Source organism: Sus scrofa, chromosome 7, assembly GCF_054392235.1.
Source record: "Sus scrofa isolate SSC_HxYL_T2T_F1_AM1 chromosome 7, Sscrofa_HxYL_maternal_Yorkshire_Landrace_v2.0, whole genome shotgun sequence".
NCBI classification, from domain to species: domain Eukaryota; kingdom Metazoa; phylum Chordata; class Mammalia; order Artiodactyla; family Suidae; genus Sus; species Sus scrofa.
This window is the reverse complement of record NC_139389.1, coordinates 109,523,239-109,537,788: the sequence shown is the minus strand read 5'-3', so window position 1 is coordinate 109,537,788 and position 14,550 is coordinate 109,523,239. Positions and strand designations below refer to the sequence as shown.

Genomic DNA, 14,550 nt, shown 5'->3' with positions numbered 1-14,550 from the left:
CTGTGGTGTAGACTGGCAGCTGCAGCTCCGTCTTGACACTAGCCTGGGAACTTCCGTATGCCGCAGGTGTGCCCTAAAAAAAAAAAAAACTACAATGAGTCTAGAAGTGTCACTAACCTGCAGTGTAGTTGTTTTTGTTTGTTTTTGCCTTTGCCTGCAGCACGCAATGGTGGTCAAGCCAAGGATCAAACCAGTGGTGACGATGCCAAATCCGTAGCCGCTGGGCCACCAGGAAACTCCAGTTTGTAGGACTCTTGATAAGAATTTAAAAAAAAAAAAAAAAGAAGAAGAAGAAGGCTTGCTCTTCCACTCAGGAAGAAATCAATGAAGAACATAACTCATCTTCACTTTTAAGTTCTAATTATCTCCTTTTAGATATTTGCGTATCTGCCTTCATCCATCCATCCATCTTCATTCATTTGACAAGCATTTGAGTCCCTAATAACCTTGAGGATAGAGAGGTGATCAAGACAGAAAAGGCTCCTAGTCAGGCGAAACTTACAGGCAGCGGTGAAGGGTAGAAATTTGTTAAAAAGGGAAAGAGAACATAGATGAAGTGCTGCAGAGAGTGATAAAGGCTGTGAAAAACAAAGAAGGGCAAGGGATGGAGAGATTCATGGGGCAGGAGTGTATGCAGAAGTTCCTCTAGATAGGAGTTCCCATCGTGGTGTGGTGGAAGCGAATCCAACTAGGTTTCGGGTTCGATCCCTGACCTCGATCAGTGGGTTAAAGATCCAGCGTGGCCATAAGCTGTGGTGTAGGTCGAAGACACGGCTTGGATCTGGCGTAGCCGTGGCTGTGGCTGTGGTGTAGGCCAGCAGCTACAGCTCTGATTCGACCCCTAGCCTAGGAACCTGCATATGCCGCAGGTGCAGCCTTAAAAGGACAGAAAGAAAAAAGAAATTCCTCTAGAGAGAATGACCTGGGAAGGCTTCTGGGAGGGATGTTCTTTGGGCTGAGTCCTGGCTGACAGGAAGCAGCCAGCCTGGGAAAAGAGGCCCAGGCAGAGGGACAGCAAGTGCAAAGGTCCTGCGGCAGGGACACAGGTGCTATGTGTCAGGAATGGAAGGAAGGCCTGAGGGAAGGACAGGAGGTGGCGGGTGGAGAGGAAGCAAGAGTCAGCTCTTTACTGTTTATGGGAAAACAGCACAGCTTAAAACACTCTGAGGGAGTTACCTGTTGTGGCTCAGTGGAAACGGACCCACTAGTATCCACAGCGATGCAGGTTCAATCCCTGGCCTCGCTCAGTGGGTTAAGGATCCAGTGTTGCCATGAGCTGTGGTGTAGGTCACAAGTGTGGCTAGATCTGGCATTGCTGTGGCTGTGGCATAGGCTGGCAGCTGCAGCTGTGATTAAACCCCTAGCCTGGGAACTTCCATATGCACCTGCAGCCTTAAAAAGCAAAACCAACAAACAAAACCCACCAAAAAACAAACAAAAAAACCCACTCTGATACTCAGCATTCAAGTGATGCTCATAGCTCACTGATTTTCTGAGGAATTTGATTATTTTGTGTTTGGAGGAAGTCTCACACCGTTTAAAGAATGAATTTTTGTTTTTGCTTTTTTTTTTCTTGAAAAATATCAAAACTTCAGCCAGTTTCTTTAGAGTCATCATCTGAAACCTTTCCCTTTGCCTGTCTCAGCTCTGTCCATAAATTAATGATGGCATGATTGATTTACTTTCCTTCACAAGTGGAAGGTTGCTGTTGATACAGAATTACTGTTATGAGAACAGATTGTTAAATGCTACACTTCAGTTTTGATGATTACACAAAGATGCAGAGATATGCAGAGATGACGCAGAATCTACAATCCACTATCACATAAAGATTTTTTTTTCTTCTATCTTTTTCCATCTAAAGTTAATTTGGACCTGGAAGCACAATGGCAGTGCATTCACTTTGAAGTTGAATGGGCAGAAGTAAGCCGGGGAGGTAGTAGAGGAATTCCAGGAGTCAAAGCTGGAAGTGGGGTATGTTTGAAGCCAGACATAAAAGATGTGAAATCCCCATTGTTTAATTTCGATACAGGGCCGGAACAAGAGAATTTAGAGAATATGTGTGGACTATATTTCTGCTTGTGGAAATAGTACAGAATTCATTTGTCCACCCAGCAAATATGTGTTAACCCTATACTATGTGCCAGGCACTGAGCCGGGTCTGGGGATCCATTGATGAGCTAAGGTAGGCATTCTTCCCATGGGGAAATGACCTCCTCTCATCCTTTTTCCCATCCCGTGCTGTCGTACGAGTATCTTTTGTATCAATGAACAATGGTGCCCTGAGATAGTTATTTTGTTGAGACCAGTATAAGGCCATATCTTGGGAGTAGGGGGTCCTTCCCTGAAGAAAATTGACATTCCCAGTGTTCATCATCCACGGGAGCTGCTGAATCCCGAGTCAGAGGAGGATTTGGAAGGAGCACCTTGGCTAGAAAGTGAGGGAATTCCTTTCTTCCCGTGAACCCATGAACATGGTGGCCAGAAAGCCTGGTGGGAGGTCAGCCTATGGCAGACTCTCTCAGAAGCCTGTTGAAGAAAGTCTGTGTGAAAGGCCCTCTCCTGGACCTTTATTTATTTATTTATTTATTTTTTCTCCTGGACCTTTAATGCAGTCTTGATGGACCTGCCTGGTCTCAGCTGGGCTATGATGAACTAGAGGAAGGGTCTGTGTCCAGACCAAGGCCAGGGCTGTCACCTGGAGAGTCACGCGCTCTCTCTATAAGCAGCATGGGCCTCACAGGGGCCATTAGTCAGGTCTCTGAGAGCAGCTCGGTGTCCAGGGCTAGATGTCCAGCCTCCCTTCCCCACATGAGAAATCTCCTTCCATGGTTGTTACTGCTCTGCATGTGATGGAGCCAGCTGCCTTCCTTCAGATCCCTTCCTGTTACTTCGGATCTAAGTGTTAGTTATAAGAACGCTGTATTTAGTTTAGGTTGTATCTAAAGGCTATAGAAAGTTTACCCTCCGAACAGCCAACAGGGAGTCTTAAGGCCATGTTCATGACTGCCTGACAGGCAAAAATAATACACAAGTGATGTGTGAGAGATCGGTGCTCTTAAAAGCCTAAAGCTAGTTGCTTTCAAAAGTCAGTTATTATGTGAGGAGCCAGGGGATCACAGGCGAGAATACTCACCCCAATGGAACGGTCCTTTGAAGTTAAAACTTTCAACTTGGCTGAGTATGACATCCCATAACCACCCAGTGAATTTCATTATCGCCAAAGCATTGAGGCTGGCCCTGAAGCTCCTCTCCCACCTCGCAGGTGTGCAGACCTGGCCTCTGGCTGCCAGGCTTGGTGCCCAGGTGAGAGCAGAGAGCAGGGGAGAGAGGGCACCGCCTCCTTTCTTTGTGGTTTGTACCTGTGCGTGTAACAGCCCCATTACCAGTGGTGTCCCAGACAAAGGTTATGTTCTTGGTTAAGATGATAAAGTTTCGAAGTTAAAGCTTATTCAGTATGTTGACTTCTCCTTCCCGCGCTATTATGTAACTTTCTATTTACCGAATGATCAATCACTGTTTGTACTGTTTGAGATCTCTTTCAAATTCTCAGAGCCAGCTTTTTTCTCCCTCCAGTGTAAACTAAAGGTCAGGCACATATTAAAAAAACCTCAGAAACTGCAGTGCATTTATTACTAAGGGACAGGACGAGAACCCTCCTTTCCTTCAGAGAAAAAAAAAAAAAAAAAAAAAAACCACCACTACATATACTGTCTGTTCAAGTTAAGGACTGAAAAGTCAGAGGTTGCTTTCGTTTGTTTTCGAAGCAGGTGAAAACTTTTTTTAAACCAAGTGTTAGGAGGCAGTTCAGCCTGATGAATAGGGTAGGGAGTGAGGAAGTTAAGATTCCAGTCCCAAGGGTTTGAGATTGTCATTTTGAAATATTGAGAAGTCATCCTTCTAACCATTCAACTGTCCTCCCTTAAGGCGGGGGAGTAACTGTCACGTGACTTTGTGAAGCGTTCAAGAGGTTTGTGCAAAGCTTAATTGTTTGCGGAGAGGATTCCTAGAAGATCAAGACATTTAAGTTTAATAGTAGCACAACTGGATTTAAGGATTTCCCCCCTGCCTTGGACTTTCAAAACAGAAGAAGCAGGAGGACATGTTTCCTCAAAAGCTCTTGCCATGCAGTTTCCATTCCCAGCAACTGTGAATACAGACGCGGTACCGCAAAGGCAAGACACGTGTTTGTCTAATAGTCCAGCGTCAGCGCTAGAGTTTCTTTCTCTTTGATAAGGGATCAAACAGAGGGGTGTGTCCCCTCCAGGAGCTGCCCTTCTCGACAAACTGGTCTCCGATAATACCTCTCAGACGCTTACCGAACTTCCAGAATGAAAAGGGCTCAAGGTTGGTCGCATTCAACGTAAATGCTTTTATTGACAATGTCTTTGAACAATAAGCAAACAATGCTTAAATTTTTCATTCAAATTCACTTTCCACATGTCAAAAGACCTCAAGGTAGAAAAAAATAAAATAAAAATATAAATATCTGAGAATCCATCTTAATAAATAAATTAAAAACACAATAAAACGTTTTCATGGAAAACTGTTAATGTCAGAACATTCAGACCACCTCACCAATGCATGATCAGTAACATTACAATGAACATTGATGCCGAAGGAAAACTACAGTACATGGATATAGCTATTTATTTCTATCTACTAGAAAATAAAGTCATATCTTTGCTTAGTTTAATATTGGTCATCGCTAATCAGAACACACTATTGCCAGGAACACAGTAGTTATTGTTAAAATCAGCTGCACTAGATACAATTTGAAAATATCCAGCACCAGGTTAATTCCAATAATGAACCCAATAGATTAGTTAATGCTATGAGAAGACTAAAGAGCAAGAGAAAAAGAGACACAGACCCAGGCCTGGCTCAACATGCTACTAACTACCAGCTCTCAGATGTGTCACTGGGGACAATACACACTCCATGCGTTTTGCTACATCTCCAGAAGAGGTAAGGACTCGAGTCCACACGTGGATGCTTTCAAGTCCTTGAGGCCCACGGCCTGGTGGTGTGTTTCACGCCCAGATAAGGTCCTCCCTAGGTCTACGGGAACCCTCGAGGGAAGACGTGTTTCTCCTCTCCATAATGCACCGACTCGGGCAGTGGCGCGTGCCTGCCTGCTGCCTCCCCTCTCTGCCCGCTCACAGGGCCAGCAGCGTGGGTGAGCTGAGCGAGTCAGAGGAAGGCTCGTTGCTGCTGCTGCCCTTGCGGTGGGCAGCCGCACAGCTGGGGAAGGAGTCAGCCTCGGGGTAGGTAAAGACGAAGGAAGACGTGTAAGTAGTGCAGCTGGGGGTGCAGGTGACCACCGGGGTACACAGGGGCTCCAGCTCTGTGGCCATGGGCCCCATCCCCAGGGAGCCACCATGCAGGGGCTCCCAGTCTGCTGCATAGAAGGAACCAGACAGGTCCATGTCCGGCACAGAGCGGGCTGTCTCAGAGCCGCCGGGCCTGGACGATGCTGGGAACAGGAAGTCATCAAAGGGCTCGGCCTTCAGCTCCATGCTGCTGACGTTCTTGACTGGCTCCACGGAGGGCTTGGGCTCCGGGTCATTGAGGAGGGGCAGGGTGAAGGCCTCCTCAGATTCGGGGGTGGCAGCCTCAGGCAGGCCCCCACTCAGATCAAGGGAAGCCACAGACATCTCTTCAGGGAAGCCCAGGTCATCAGGGATCTTGCAGGCAGGTCGGTGAGCTGCCAGGATGAACTCGAGTTTTTCCTTCTCCTTCAGCAGGTTGGCGATCTCAGTCTGCAAAGCAGACTTCTCGTCTTCTAGCTGGTCTGTCTCCTGGATACAGAGGATACAGCAAAGCATAAGACACGGTCTTACTCAAAGACTCTGTTCCCTTCTACCCAGTCTCTAACTTTGCCCTTAAGTTTTCGAAAGAAGTGATCCATGGATTCTACCTACCGCTTGGAGTGTGTCAGTCAGCTCCCTCCTCCGGTTCCGGCATTTGGCTGCAGCCATCTTATTCCTTTCCCTTCGGATTCTCCTTTTCTCTTCTTCTTCTGGGGACAACTGGAGGTGGGGAGAGAGAGAGAGGGCAACATTCAGTAACAGTGCCTGCTATCAGCTCCGTTCACCCACCCTAGGAAAACTGGCGCCTGCAGCTTCCCGCCTCCTGGCACCTCTTCTGTGAAGCCATTTCTAACCTGCAGTTGCAAGCTGGGTGTGACTTGCATTTAAAATAAGAACCTCAGCAGGAGAACAAAGAGAAGCTACAAGGGTGAGATAAGAAACTATTAGGGAAGAAACTGCACATTGGATATTACTTAGGGTGGACTATTAGAGTCTGACTTGGGATGGATAGGGCTTGGAGCCGGGGTTCCCAGTCCAGGATATGTAATCAGTTCCACCCATGGCTTCACCCTGTCCACTATGCTCCCCATCTCCATCAAGACTGACCTTACCCCCCCAACCCCAGCCACCACCAGAGAGAAGGTGTTGAGAACCCTCACCTGTTCCACCTTGCCCCTTCTGCCAATGCTCTGAGCTCTGCCTCCTGGCATGGTCTTCACGACTCCAGCCCTGGAGTAAGCCCCAGCCGAGGGAGTGGGGACTCCGTAGGGGTGAGGGGCTCTGGTCTGGGATGGGGCAACCGAGGAGACCAGGGTGGGTTGCACTAGCCACTGCAGGTCTGGGCTGGTCGAGATAGCAGTCACCGTTGGGATGAAGTTGGCACTGGAGACGGCCAGATCGGTGCAGAAGTCCTAGAATGAAATATAGAAGGGGAAAGCTGACGTGAGCGACCAGGCTCTGGACGCAGGTGGGGTGAGCGGAGTGCCCAGTGCCGCATGCAGCAGGGAGAGAGTGAAAAATGGACTGCTTATGTATTTTTATATGTCCTTCATCCTGGATGAAAGGTCTCTCCCTTCCCAAGAATTCCGCAGCGCAGTGCCTTTCTCCTCCATCCTGCTGCTGCGTTCCCGTTATCCCTTCAGCATCACTCGCTTGAAAGGGGGGTTGTTATAAATATCCCTGACGTCTGCGCTGACGCAGACGCCGCTCCGGAGTCTCCTGAATGAACTCGCTTTTTATCAATGAAACTGCCTTACACACCCGCCGGCTTCACCCTCCTCCTCTCACCCTCCTCCCTGCTCCAGGCTGCGAGGGGAGGGAGGATCGCCGCTTTTTGCCTCCTCCCCCGGAGGTGCCCGGCTCTAGTTAGCCAGTCTTTGCTTGGGACACTTTTGCCCCCAGCTAATGTCAGAGACCAGTCAGAGCGCGTGGGCCAGGGTCAGCTCAGAATGAGCCCACAGCGGGAGAGGAGAAAAGATTCTTATTTTGACAAGCATGTGTGCGCTCCGAACAAGTCCGGGGCTCCCGAGATAGGGCTGATCCGGCCGGGGCAAGCCTCCCTCTCTGGCCAATGGGGTCCCCGGCTTGTCTTCCTGAGCGTCCCGTCCCAGTGTCTCCTCCCCGGTAACCACGAGCCCCGAGCCCCGCGGTGGCACGAAGCCAGCCTTACCTGCGCATTGACGGGAGAGCCCATGCTGGAGAAGGAGTCGGCCGGTGAGTGGTAGTAGGAGAGACTGTCCCCGGCAGGGGAGGCGCTGCTGCAGCGGGATGATGACGCCTCGTAGTCGGCGTTGAAGCCGGAGAACATCATGATCGCAGGTAGTCAAAGCCGGGCGAGGGGCTGAGGGGCGGAGACAGGTAGGAGCTGCGGGGCTGAGCTGGGTAAGAGCGCGGTCGCTGCTCGCTCGCTGCGCCGCTGCCGGTTCTGTCTCAGCTTAGCTGCTCGCTGCAGATGCGGTTGGAGTACTAGGCCACTGCTTTTATAACAGCATTTTATGAATGAGCCCAATACGTCACGGAGCGCTACCATTGCAGCTCTCGAGGGGTGGCGCTCGGATCTTGCCACCTCTGCAGCCTCTTTGCTGCCTCTTCCGCCGTCTCAGCCCCCTGCCTTTCGTCTTATTGTGTTTCTTTATCTTCTGAGCTTTTCTCAGTCTCGGTCTTGGGGTCGCGTAGACCCCCTAAAATGAGGGACTTCGGGGATGGCTCCCCCCACAACTTCAGGGAACGGCCGTGGAAACCTGCTGACGCAGATGTCCTAATATGGACATCCTGTGTAAACGGGAGGGAGGGATTGACGGGAACTGCTCGCGGGCTGCAGCCAACACCAAGGGTGCAGCGCGGGGGGGAGGCGGGGGCCGTGGCCGGGGGGAGGGGAGGCGGGAAAGGCAGAGAAGGCGAGCGAACATTCGCACCTGGTTCAATGCGGACCCTTGTTCCCGGGGTTGGGGGATGGGGCGTAGGCGCCTTTTTACTTGTGTACAGAAACCCGGGAAGAGTTCTGAGGTTCAGGTATAGGCGAGATAGGTACACAGCCCCTTGGGCTTAAGCCTTGGCCCCCGAAGGAATGCGCCTCCACCCCCATTCCTCATTCTATCACTAATTCGGTGCAAACTGTGGAAGCAGACCCCCACCCCCTCGCCTCAAGCCCCAGCGCTCAGCACTACTAGGACTGTTACTGCGTTTGGAAGCGGAAAGTAGAGGGATACAAAATAAGAGAATACGATAACCTACTTTATCTACGATGCTGGGTATTTTAATATTAATTTTTTTTTAAGGGAAAAGGAGCATTTTTTTCCTCGGCCAAATACGGGATGTTAGAGTTACTGTCAAACCCCAGAGACACCAGCCAATAAACATTGTGCAGAACCTCCATGCAAAAATGTCTGTAGGGTTGTTTGCCAGGTTCTGAGCTCGGGCTCCGGAGGGGCTGTCATGTGGACAAGGTCGTCAGTTGGGGTACTGGATGGAGTGAGGTATTGGGGGAGCGCAAGTCCGAGCTGGAGAGGTGGGGGTGGTTCGATGCCCCGGAAGCTGGTTATTGGGAGCCAGCAGCGGGTGATTTTCCAGCACCGACTTGGAGGGGGGAGGACGGGGGCGCTGGAAGGACCGTGCCCAGCAGCGCCAAGGCCGGAGACCGCGGCGGCTGGGACCTCAGGCACCACTCCGTGGCCTGGAAAACGGGGCTTTGGGGAGGCAAGGTATTCTGGAGTGCTCTGCGCCCCCAAACGCCCCATCCTCTTGCTCCTCTGCAAAGGACACCTGGGGTCATCCTGCCCCGGCTCGGTCCCAGAGCGCCGGCCACCTCCGGGACGCGAAGCCGCAGTTCCCCGCAGAGCCACGGGTCCCTGTGTCCCTTCCCCCACCTTTCAGACCCGGAGGTCACGGTGTGCACCTGGAGAGGGGTGAGGCGGGATTAGGGCAGAGGGCGGATCCTTCGGGACGCGCGGTGAGCAGGACCGCCGACCTGCCCCCGCCGCCGCACCCCGGAGCCAGGCGATCCTGCTATAGATAGTAACAGGGAAGCGGCTGTTTACAGCAACACTGCGCCGCCAGGGCTGTCTCCAGGCGACGCCGCGCGGCCGGGCGCGCCGTCGGCCTGGCGAGGCCGCCCGCCCGCCCTCCTCGCACCCCTGGGGCCCCGGCCTCCCCGGCCCCGCTGTGGCCACTCCTGCCGCCTGACATCATCCGCCGGGTCCGGGGGCTGAGTGCGGCTCGCGCGCCGCTGGGCGCTAACCTCCATTCTTAGAGATGCGAACCCAGCGGGAGCGGGGAGGGCAGGGAGGCGGAGATTCGTGGAACTGGGCCACTTGCTATTTTTGCATTCCCTGTCACAAGCAGAGGTGAAAACAGAATTTCATCATTGTATGTCACTAGTTTATGTTGGTGGGAATTTAGGCGCTTTTTTCCCCCTCACTTAAAAAGGGGGAGAAAAAAAGAAAAAACACAGAAACACAGACTTCGTGGAGCTGCTCCGAACCCTAATTCTGCATCCCTCCATTCACCTAGCTCTATCATCTGTTAGGCTATACTTCACTGTCCTTGATTCTTTAAAAAAATAAAAAGTTATGAAGGCAAATTCATCTCTCTTCTTATTAGCTTCAGACAAAGTAGGTCAAGCTTTGAATTCCCGGGTCTGGCCTTGCCTTCCATTCATAACTGGATCTCGGGCCACTTAAGAGAAAACCTAGAATGATTTCATTAACTTCCCCTTCAGAATCTCAAAGCAGCTCAGACCAGCACCTAAAGGATGTGTCAGGATTTTATATCCAGGATTTATCTCATATATCATTTATCCTGCCCTTGCTAATAAAAAAAGGAAAAGGGTTTTTGAATAAGCCTGTCTCTTCCACAAAGCTTAACTCTTTCCTTCCTGGCATCATTATGACTAGAGAGTTGAAGATTTAATAAACCCGTTTTGAAAAGGACAGGACCACACTTTCACTTGTTTTTTTAAATTAATTTATTTAACAAAGAATTTACTTATTAGGAGTTCCCTGGTGGCTCCATAGGTTAAGGATCCGGTGTTGTCACTGCTGTGGCATTGGTTCAATCCCTGGCCCAGGGAACATCCGCATGCCATGGCACAGGAAAAAAAAAAAAAAAAGAATTTACTTATTAAGAGCCTCCTATGGCCTGGCACTGTGCTGGGGGCTAGCGCTTATTGTAATGGACAGGGTGGACATGTACCAACCATCAGCGATATTCTGGCCTCGTGGACAGACAAGTCAAAAGAGAATTGCGGAGCAGCAGTAAGTGATTTGACAGAGGTCATGACAGGGTGCTGTTATGAAACACAGAAGAGGGTTTGTGGACAGGCATCAGAGGAGGTGCCTGCAATACAGAGATGGGACCTGGATCCACTCTCCTCTGGGAAATGACGTGATAAAGATTGAAAGTGGTCAGAGCATCATCTAGGAAGTAAGTGCTCAACCCAAAGCAGTAGTTACAGGTAACACAATCTCAGACTTCCTCTCCCGCCCCACTAATATCCGAACCCACGATCATTCTAACACACTCTTAGTCTACTCATGGCATCCATTCCAGGACTGTAAAACCACATTTTTAATATGGAGTTCCCATAATGTAGCCTTAAATGGAAATCGGACCCAACATGTGAAATTATCTTTGCCATTTGCCAAGGTCAGCATAATTTTGAGACAGACATGTGTGTGCCGCTCTGAGCCCGGCACCACCTTCCAGCAGAGCAGGGATTCCATGTTCTGAACAAGTCTGAGCGTGTAAAACCAAATGTACATAGTTCGTGGTTATCTATTTGCTAAGTTCCTCCTATCTGAGTATCCAAAAGCGAAAAGGAGGGTAGACTCCCACAGCTGATTTTAACCCAGATTGCAAACAAGTTCATTCTTTCGTAGCCCTTGTTTCTTATCAGATAGAGACTTTTCCTATTTTGCACTTCTCTGGCATTTGCGTTAAAAGACCTGGCCCATAGCAAGCATTTGTTTGATAACTCTGGAGGTCAGTGCACATTGTTTGGCCTGGTGTTATTGCAACATTAAGTGAAAGGCTACTGTCTGTACCGCCTACGTAAATGCTGCCGCACACAACCCATCCCCAACATGCAGAAGTAGTTATTTATTTGGGGAAGTGTGGTCTGGTGGTGAAGGGTTGTGGTCAGAGCACGGGACCAGAAGTCAGGAAGATGCGTATAGCAAATTCAACTCCTTCAGGGACTTGGGGAAGTCACTTCTAAGACTTGTTCAGCATCTACATGCTTTTGGCCTTTGTCTTTTTTGTGTACAAATATTCACTTAGCACCTAGTCCAGTTCTTGGCCCATAATGAGTGTTTGATAAATATCTATTGAATGGATGAATGATAAATGAATAATGCCCTCGTCCAAGCAAGATGAATATATATTATTGGCCTTTCTGGGTACTAGGAAATCAAATAGAGAATGTTCTTTAACTCTTTGAAAAGGCTGAACGGGCTGCGTCTTTTATTGGGTATGAATAGGCAAAAATTGGGAAAGATAAAAGAACAAGATGTTTGGGTGTTTTCAGCTGGTGCAGGCTCTGTGGATAAAGAACACTCCCAGTGGTTTGTGATAAAAGATCAAACTTACCCTTGTTATTGAGCCCCAAGAGAAAGACAGCCAGTGCCCATACATAAATGCCACATTGTCTGCAAGGACACTGACTGTGTTACCACCACCCTCTAATTTATTCATTCTAAATGTCTGGACCCAAGGAGGAGAAGTATTCCAGGTCCTGCAGGACTCACGTACATGCGAGCCCAGTGAAAAATCTTAAGGGTCAATGTTACTCACCCTATGGCTCAGACAATGAGCAAAACACTGTCCCTATTTTAAAACAGTGGGAGACACAGGCTTACCACCACCGTCACCACACACACACACACACACACACACACACACACACACACACACCACTAATTAGTACTAGGGATTTAGCCTTTTGGGGAAAAAAAAAAAAAAACTGTTTTCATTCTGAACAACTCTTGGCTTTTTGACAGGAGATGATGATTCAATGGGATCCCCGTCCTTCTGCTAATGCAAGCATTTTTACAAAGCTCTATGTGGTCCCTGGGATACACTCCATCTGGAGCTGAGGAAACTAGGGAATAGCTATGCTGCCTAAGAAGGACACATTTCAGCCCAAGCTCACAGCATCTTCTGCCACCACTGGACCCCATTTGGTCAGTAATGCCAAACCTTGATGCAGAAACAAGCATTCCCCATCTTCAGACAAGCAAGTCTTACCCAGGCTGTCAGCTCACCAGATGTCCTAAGCTGACCTTCTTCGGCTCTGGTGAATTCAGCTGCTGGAATTCCAAAGGAACCCCATCTACGTCACTAAGCCTATAGGACAACAACACACCCTAAGAAACCTCAACTGCAGGGCTCCCATCCAATGGGGAAATCTTACGACCTGCATGGGCAGGGCCAGGGATGGCTCAAATGGGCTGGCACATGGCAAGCTTCAAGGTGTTAAGACATCTCAAGCGTTGCTGACACCATTTTATCCACCACCTTACTCAACAAGAATAACAGGAATGATCTGTAAAAGTGACACTAATGATTGCAATTAAAAAAAAAAAAAAATCCCCTTTCCCAAACCAGAAGAATCTTGACCAGTATGTAGGAACCCAGAGTTATGTTGCCTTCTGATTGCTGCCTTCTGATCAACAGATCACAGTTTATCCTCAAATGTGGACCCTTGGTATCTTAGTTTAGTATCCGATTTGTGTTCTATGAGAAAATTTCTGGTTGTAACTCCCAGTTGAGGTCTGATTTTTCCCCATTGATGTTTCAACTGGAGTGTCAATGAGTTACAGATGCCTTGTGGAAAATCCCCACACTGATTCTACTGGAGAATTCCACCTTTTGACTCTGACCCACCTGGGGCTGTGAGGTAACCAATTAAGATAAGGACAGATGGAGTTCACGTCATGGCTCAGTGGTTAATGAATCTGATTAGCATCTATGAGGACACGGATTCAATCCCTGGCCTTAATCAGTGGGTTAAGGATCCGGTGTTGCCATGAGCTGTGGTGGAGGTTGCTGACATGGCTCGGATCCTACATTGCTGTGGCTGTGGTGTAGGCCAGCAGCTACAGCTCCAATTTGACCCCTAGCCTGGGAAGCTCCAAATGCTGCAGGTGCGGCCCTAAAAAAAAAAAAGCAAAAAAGTAAGGACAGAACATACACTGAAGGTCTCCGCTCCCATTTACTGGGGCTCTGAATTAAATCATAACATAAAACCCTCAGGCATAAATCCCCCCAAAGCCATTTAGGGGCCAGTTTACAGAATTACACTTAGGAAAAAAAAAAATCCCCCCTCCTCACAGAGGTCTGCCAGGTCTGTGTGACACGGCCCCTGCCTTGCCCTCCAATCTCATCTAGAACAATCTTCATTCACTCCATGCCAGCCACACTGGCCTTCTTCTGTTCCTCAATTATGCCAAGCCACTTCTCAAGTTGGGCCTTTGTACTCACTGTTCCCTCCTTCCCCCAGACCTTGACCCATTGACTTATCTTCATGATCAAGACCTTCTCGGGGAGCTCCCGCCGTGGCTCAGTGGTTAACGAATCCGACTAGGAACCGTGAGATTTCGGGTTCGATCCCTGGCCTTGCTCAGTGGGTTAAGGATCCGGCGTTGCTGTGAGCTGTGGTGTAGGTCGCAGATGTGGCTTGATGGTTGACTTCTTACCTGTATCCGTCTCAGGCGAGAGGAAACAAAAGCCTAATCAGCACCTTCTTTATCAGACGTAATAATTTTATTTTAGGGCTGCACTCAAAGCATGTGGAAGTTCCCAGGCTAGGGGTCCAATTGGAGCTGCAGCTGCTGGCCTATACCACAGCTCAGGGCAATGCTGGATCCTTAAGCCGCTGAGCAAGGCCAGGGATGGAAACCCTCATCCTCAGGGTTATTAGTTAGTTTGGTTACCACTGAGCCACAAGGGGAACTCCGGGCATACTAATTTTATTTTGTTTTATTTTAGTTAGTTAGTTAGTTAGTCTTTGTAGGGCTGCACTCACCGCATATGGAAATTCCTGGGTAGAGGTTGAATCAGAGCTATAGCCGCTGGCACATGCCACAGCCACACCAATGCAGGATCCTTAACGCACTGAGCGAGGCCAGGGATCAAACCTATGTCCTCATGGATCCTAGTCAGGTTTGTTACCCCTGAGCCACAATAGGAACTCCAATCATAATAATTTTAGATGCTTATAAACCAAGGGGTACACCCATCC

General features: G+C 49.3%; 1 protein-coding gene across 1 annotated transcript; it reads right to left on the bottom strand.

The window, feature by feature from the left end:
• Positions 1 to 5,159: 5,159 nt before the first annotated feature.
• On the bottom strand, positions 5,160 to 7,623 carry FOS (Fos proto-oncogene, AP-1 transcription factor subunit). Its single transcript, NM_001123113.1, has 4 exons — positions 7,483 to 7,623; positions 6,473 to 6,724; positions 5,925 to 6,032; positions 5,160 to 5,801 (listed from the first exon to the last, which is right to left on the bottom strand). Exons 1-4 carry the CDS (start codon positions 7,621 to 7,623, stop codon positions 5,160 to 5,162), a joined length of 1,143 nt encoding a protein of 380 aa, NP_001116585.1.
• Positions 7,624 to 14,550: the final 6,927 nt, after the last annotated feature.

Excerpts from the sequence above, each read along its gene's own strand:
- FOS (NM_001123113.1), bottom strand. The coding sequence starts at position 7,623 with ATGATGTTCTCCGGCTTCAACGCCGACTACGAGGCGTCATCATCCCGC. Across the intron at positions 6,725-7,482 it reads GCTCTCCCGTCAATGCGCAG|GACTTCTGCACCGATCTGGC; the intron begins GTAAGGCTGGCT and ends ATTTCATTCTAG. Across the intron at positions 6,033-6,472 it reads GAAGGGGCAAGGTGGAACAG|TTGTCCCCAGAAGAAGAAGA; the intron begins GTGAGGGTTCTC and ends CCCCACCTCCAG.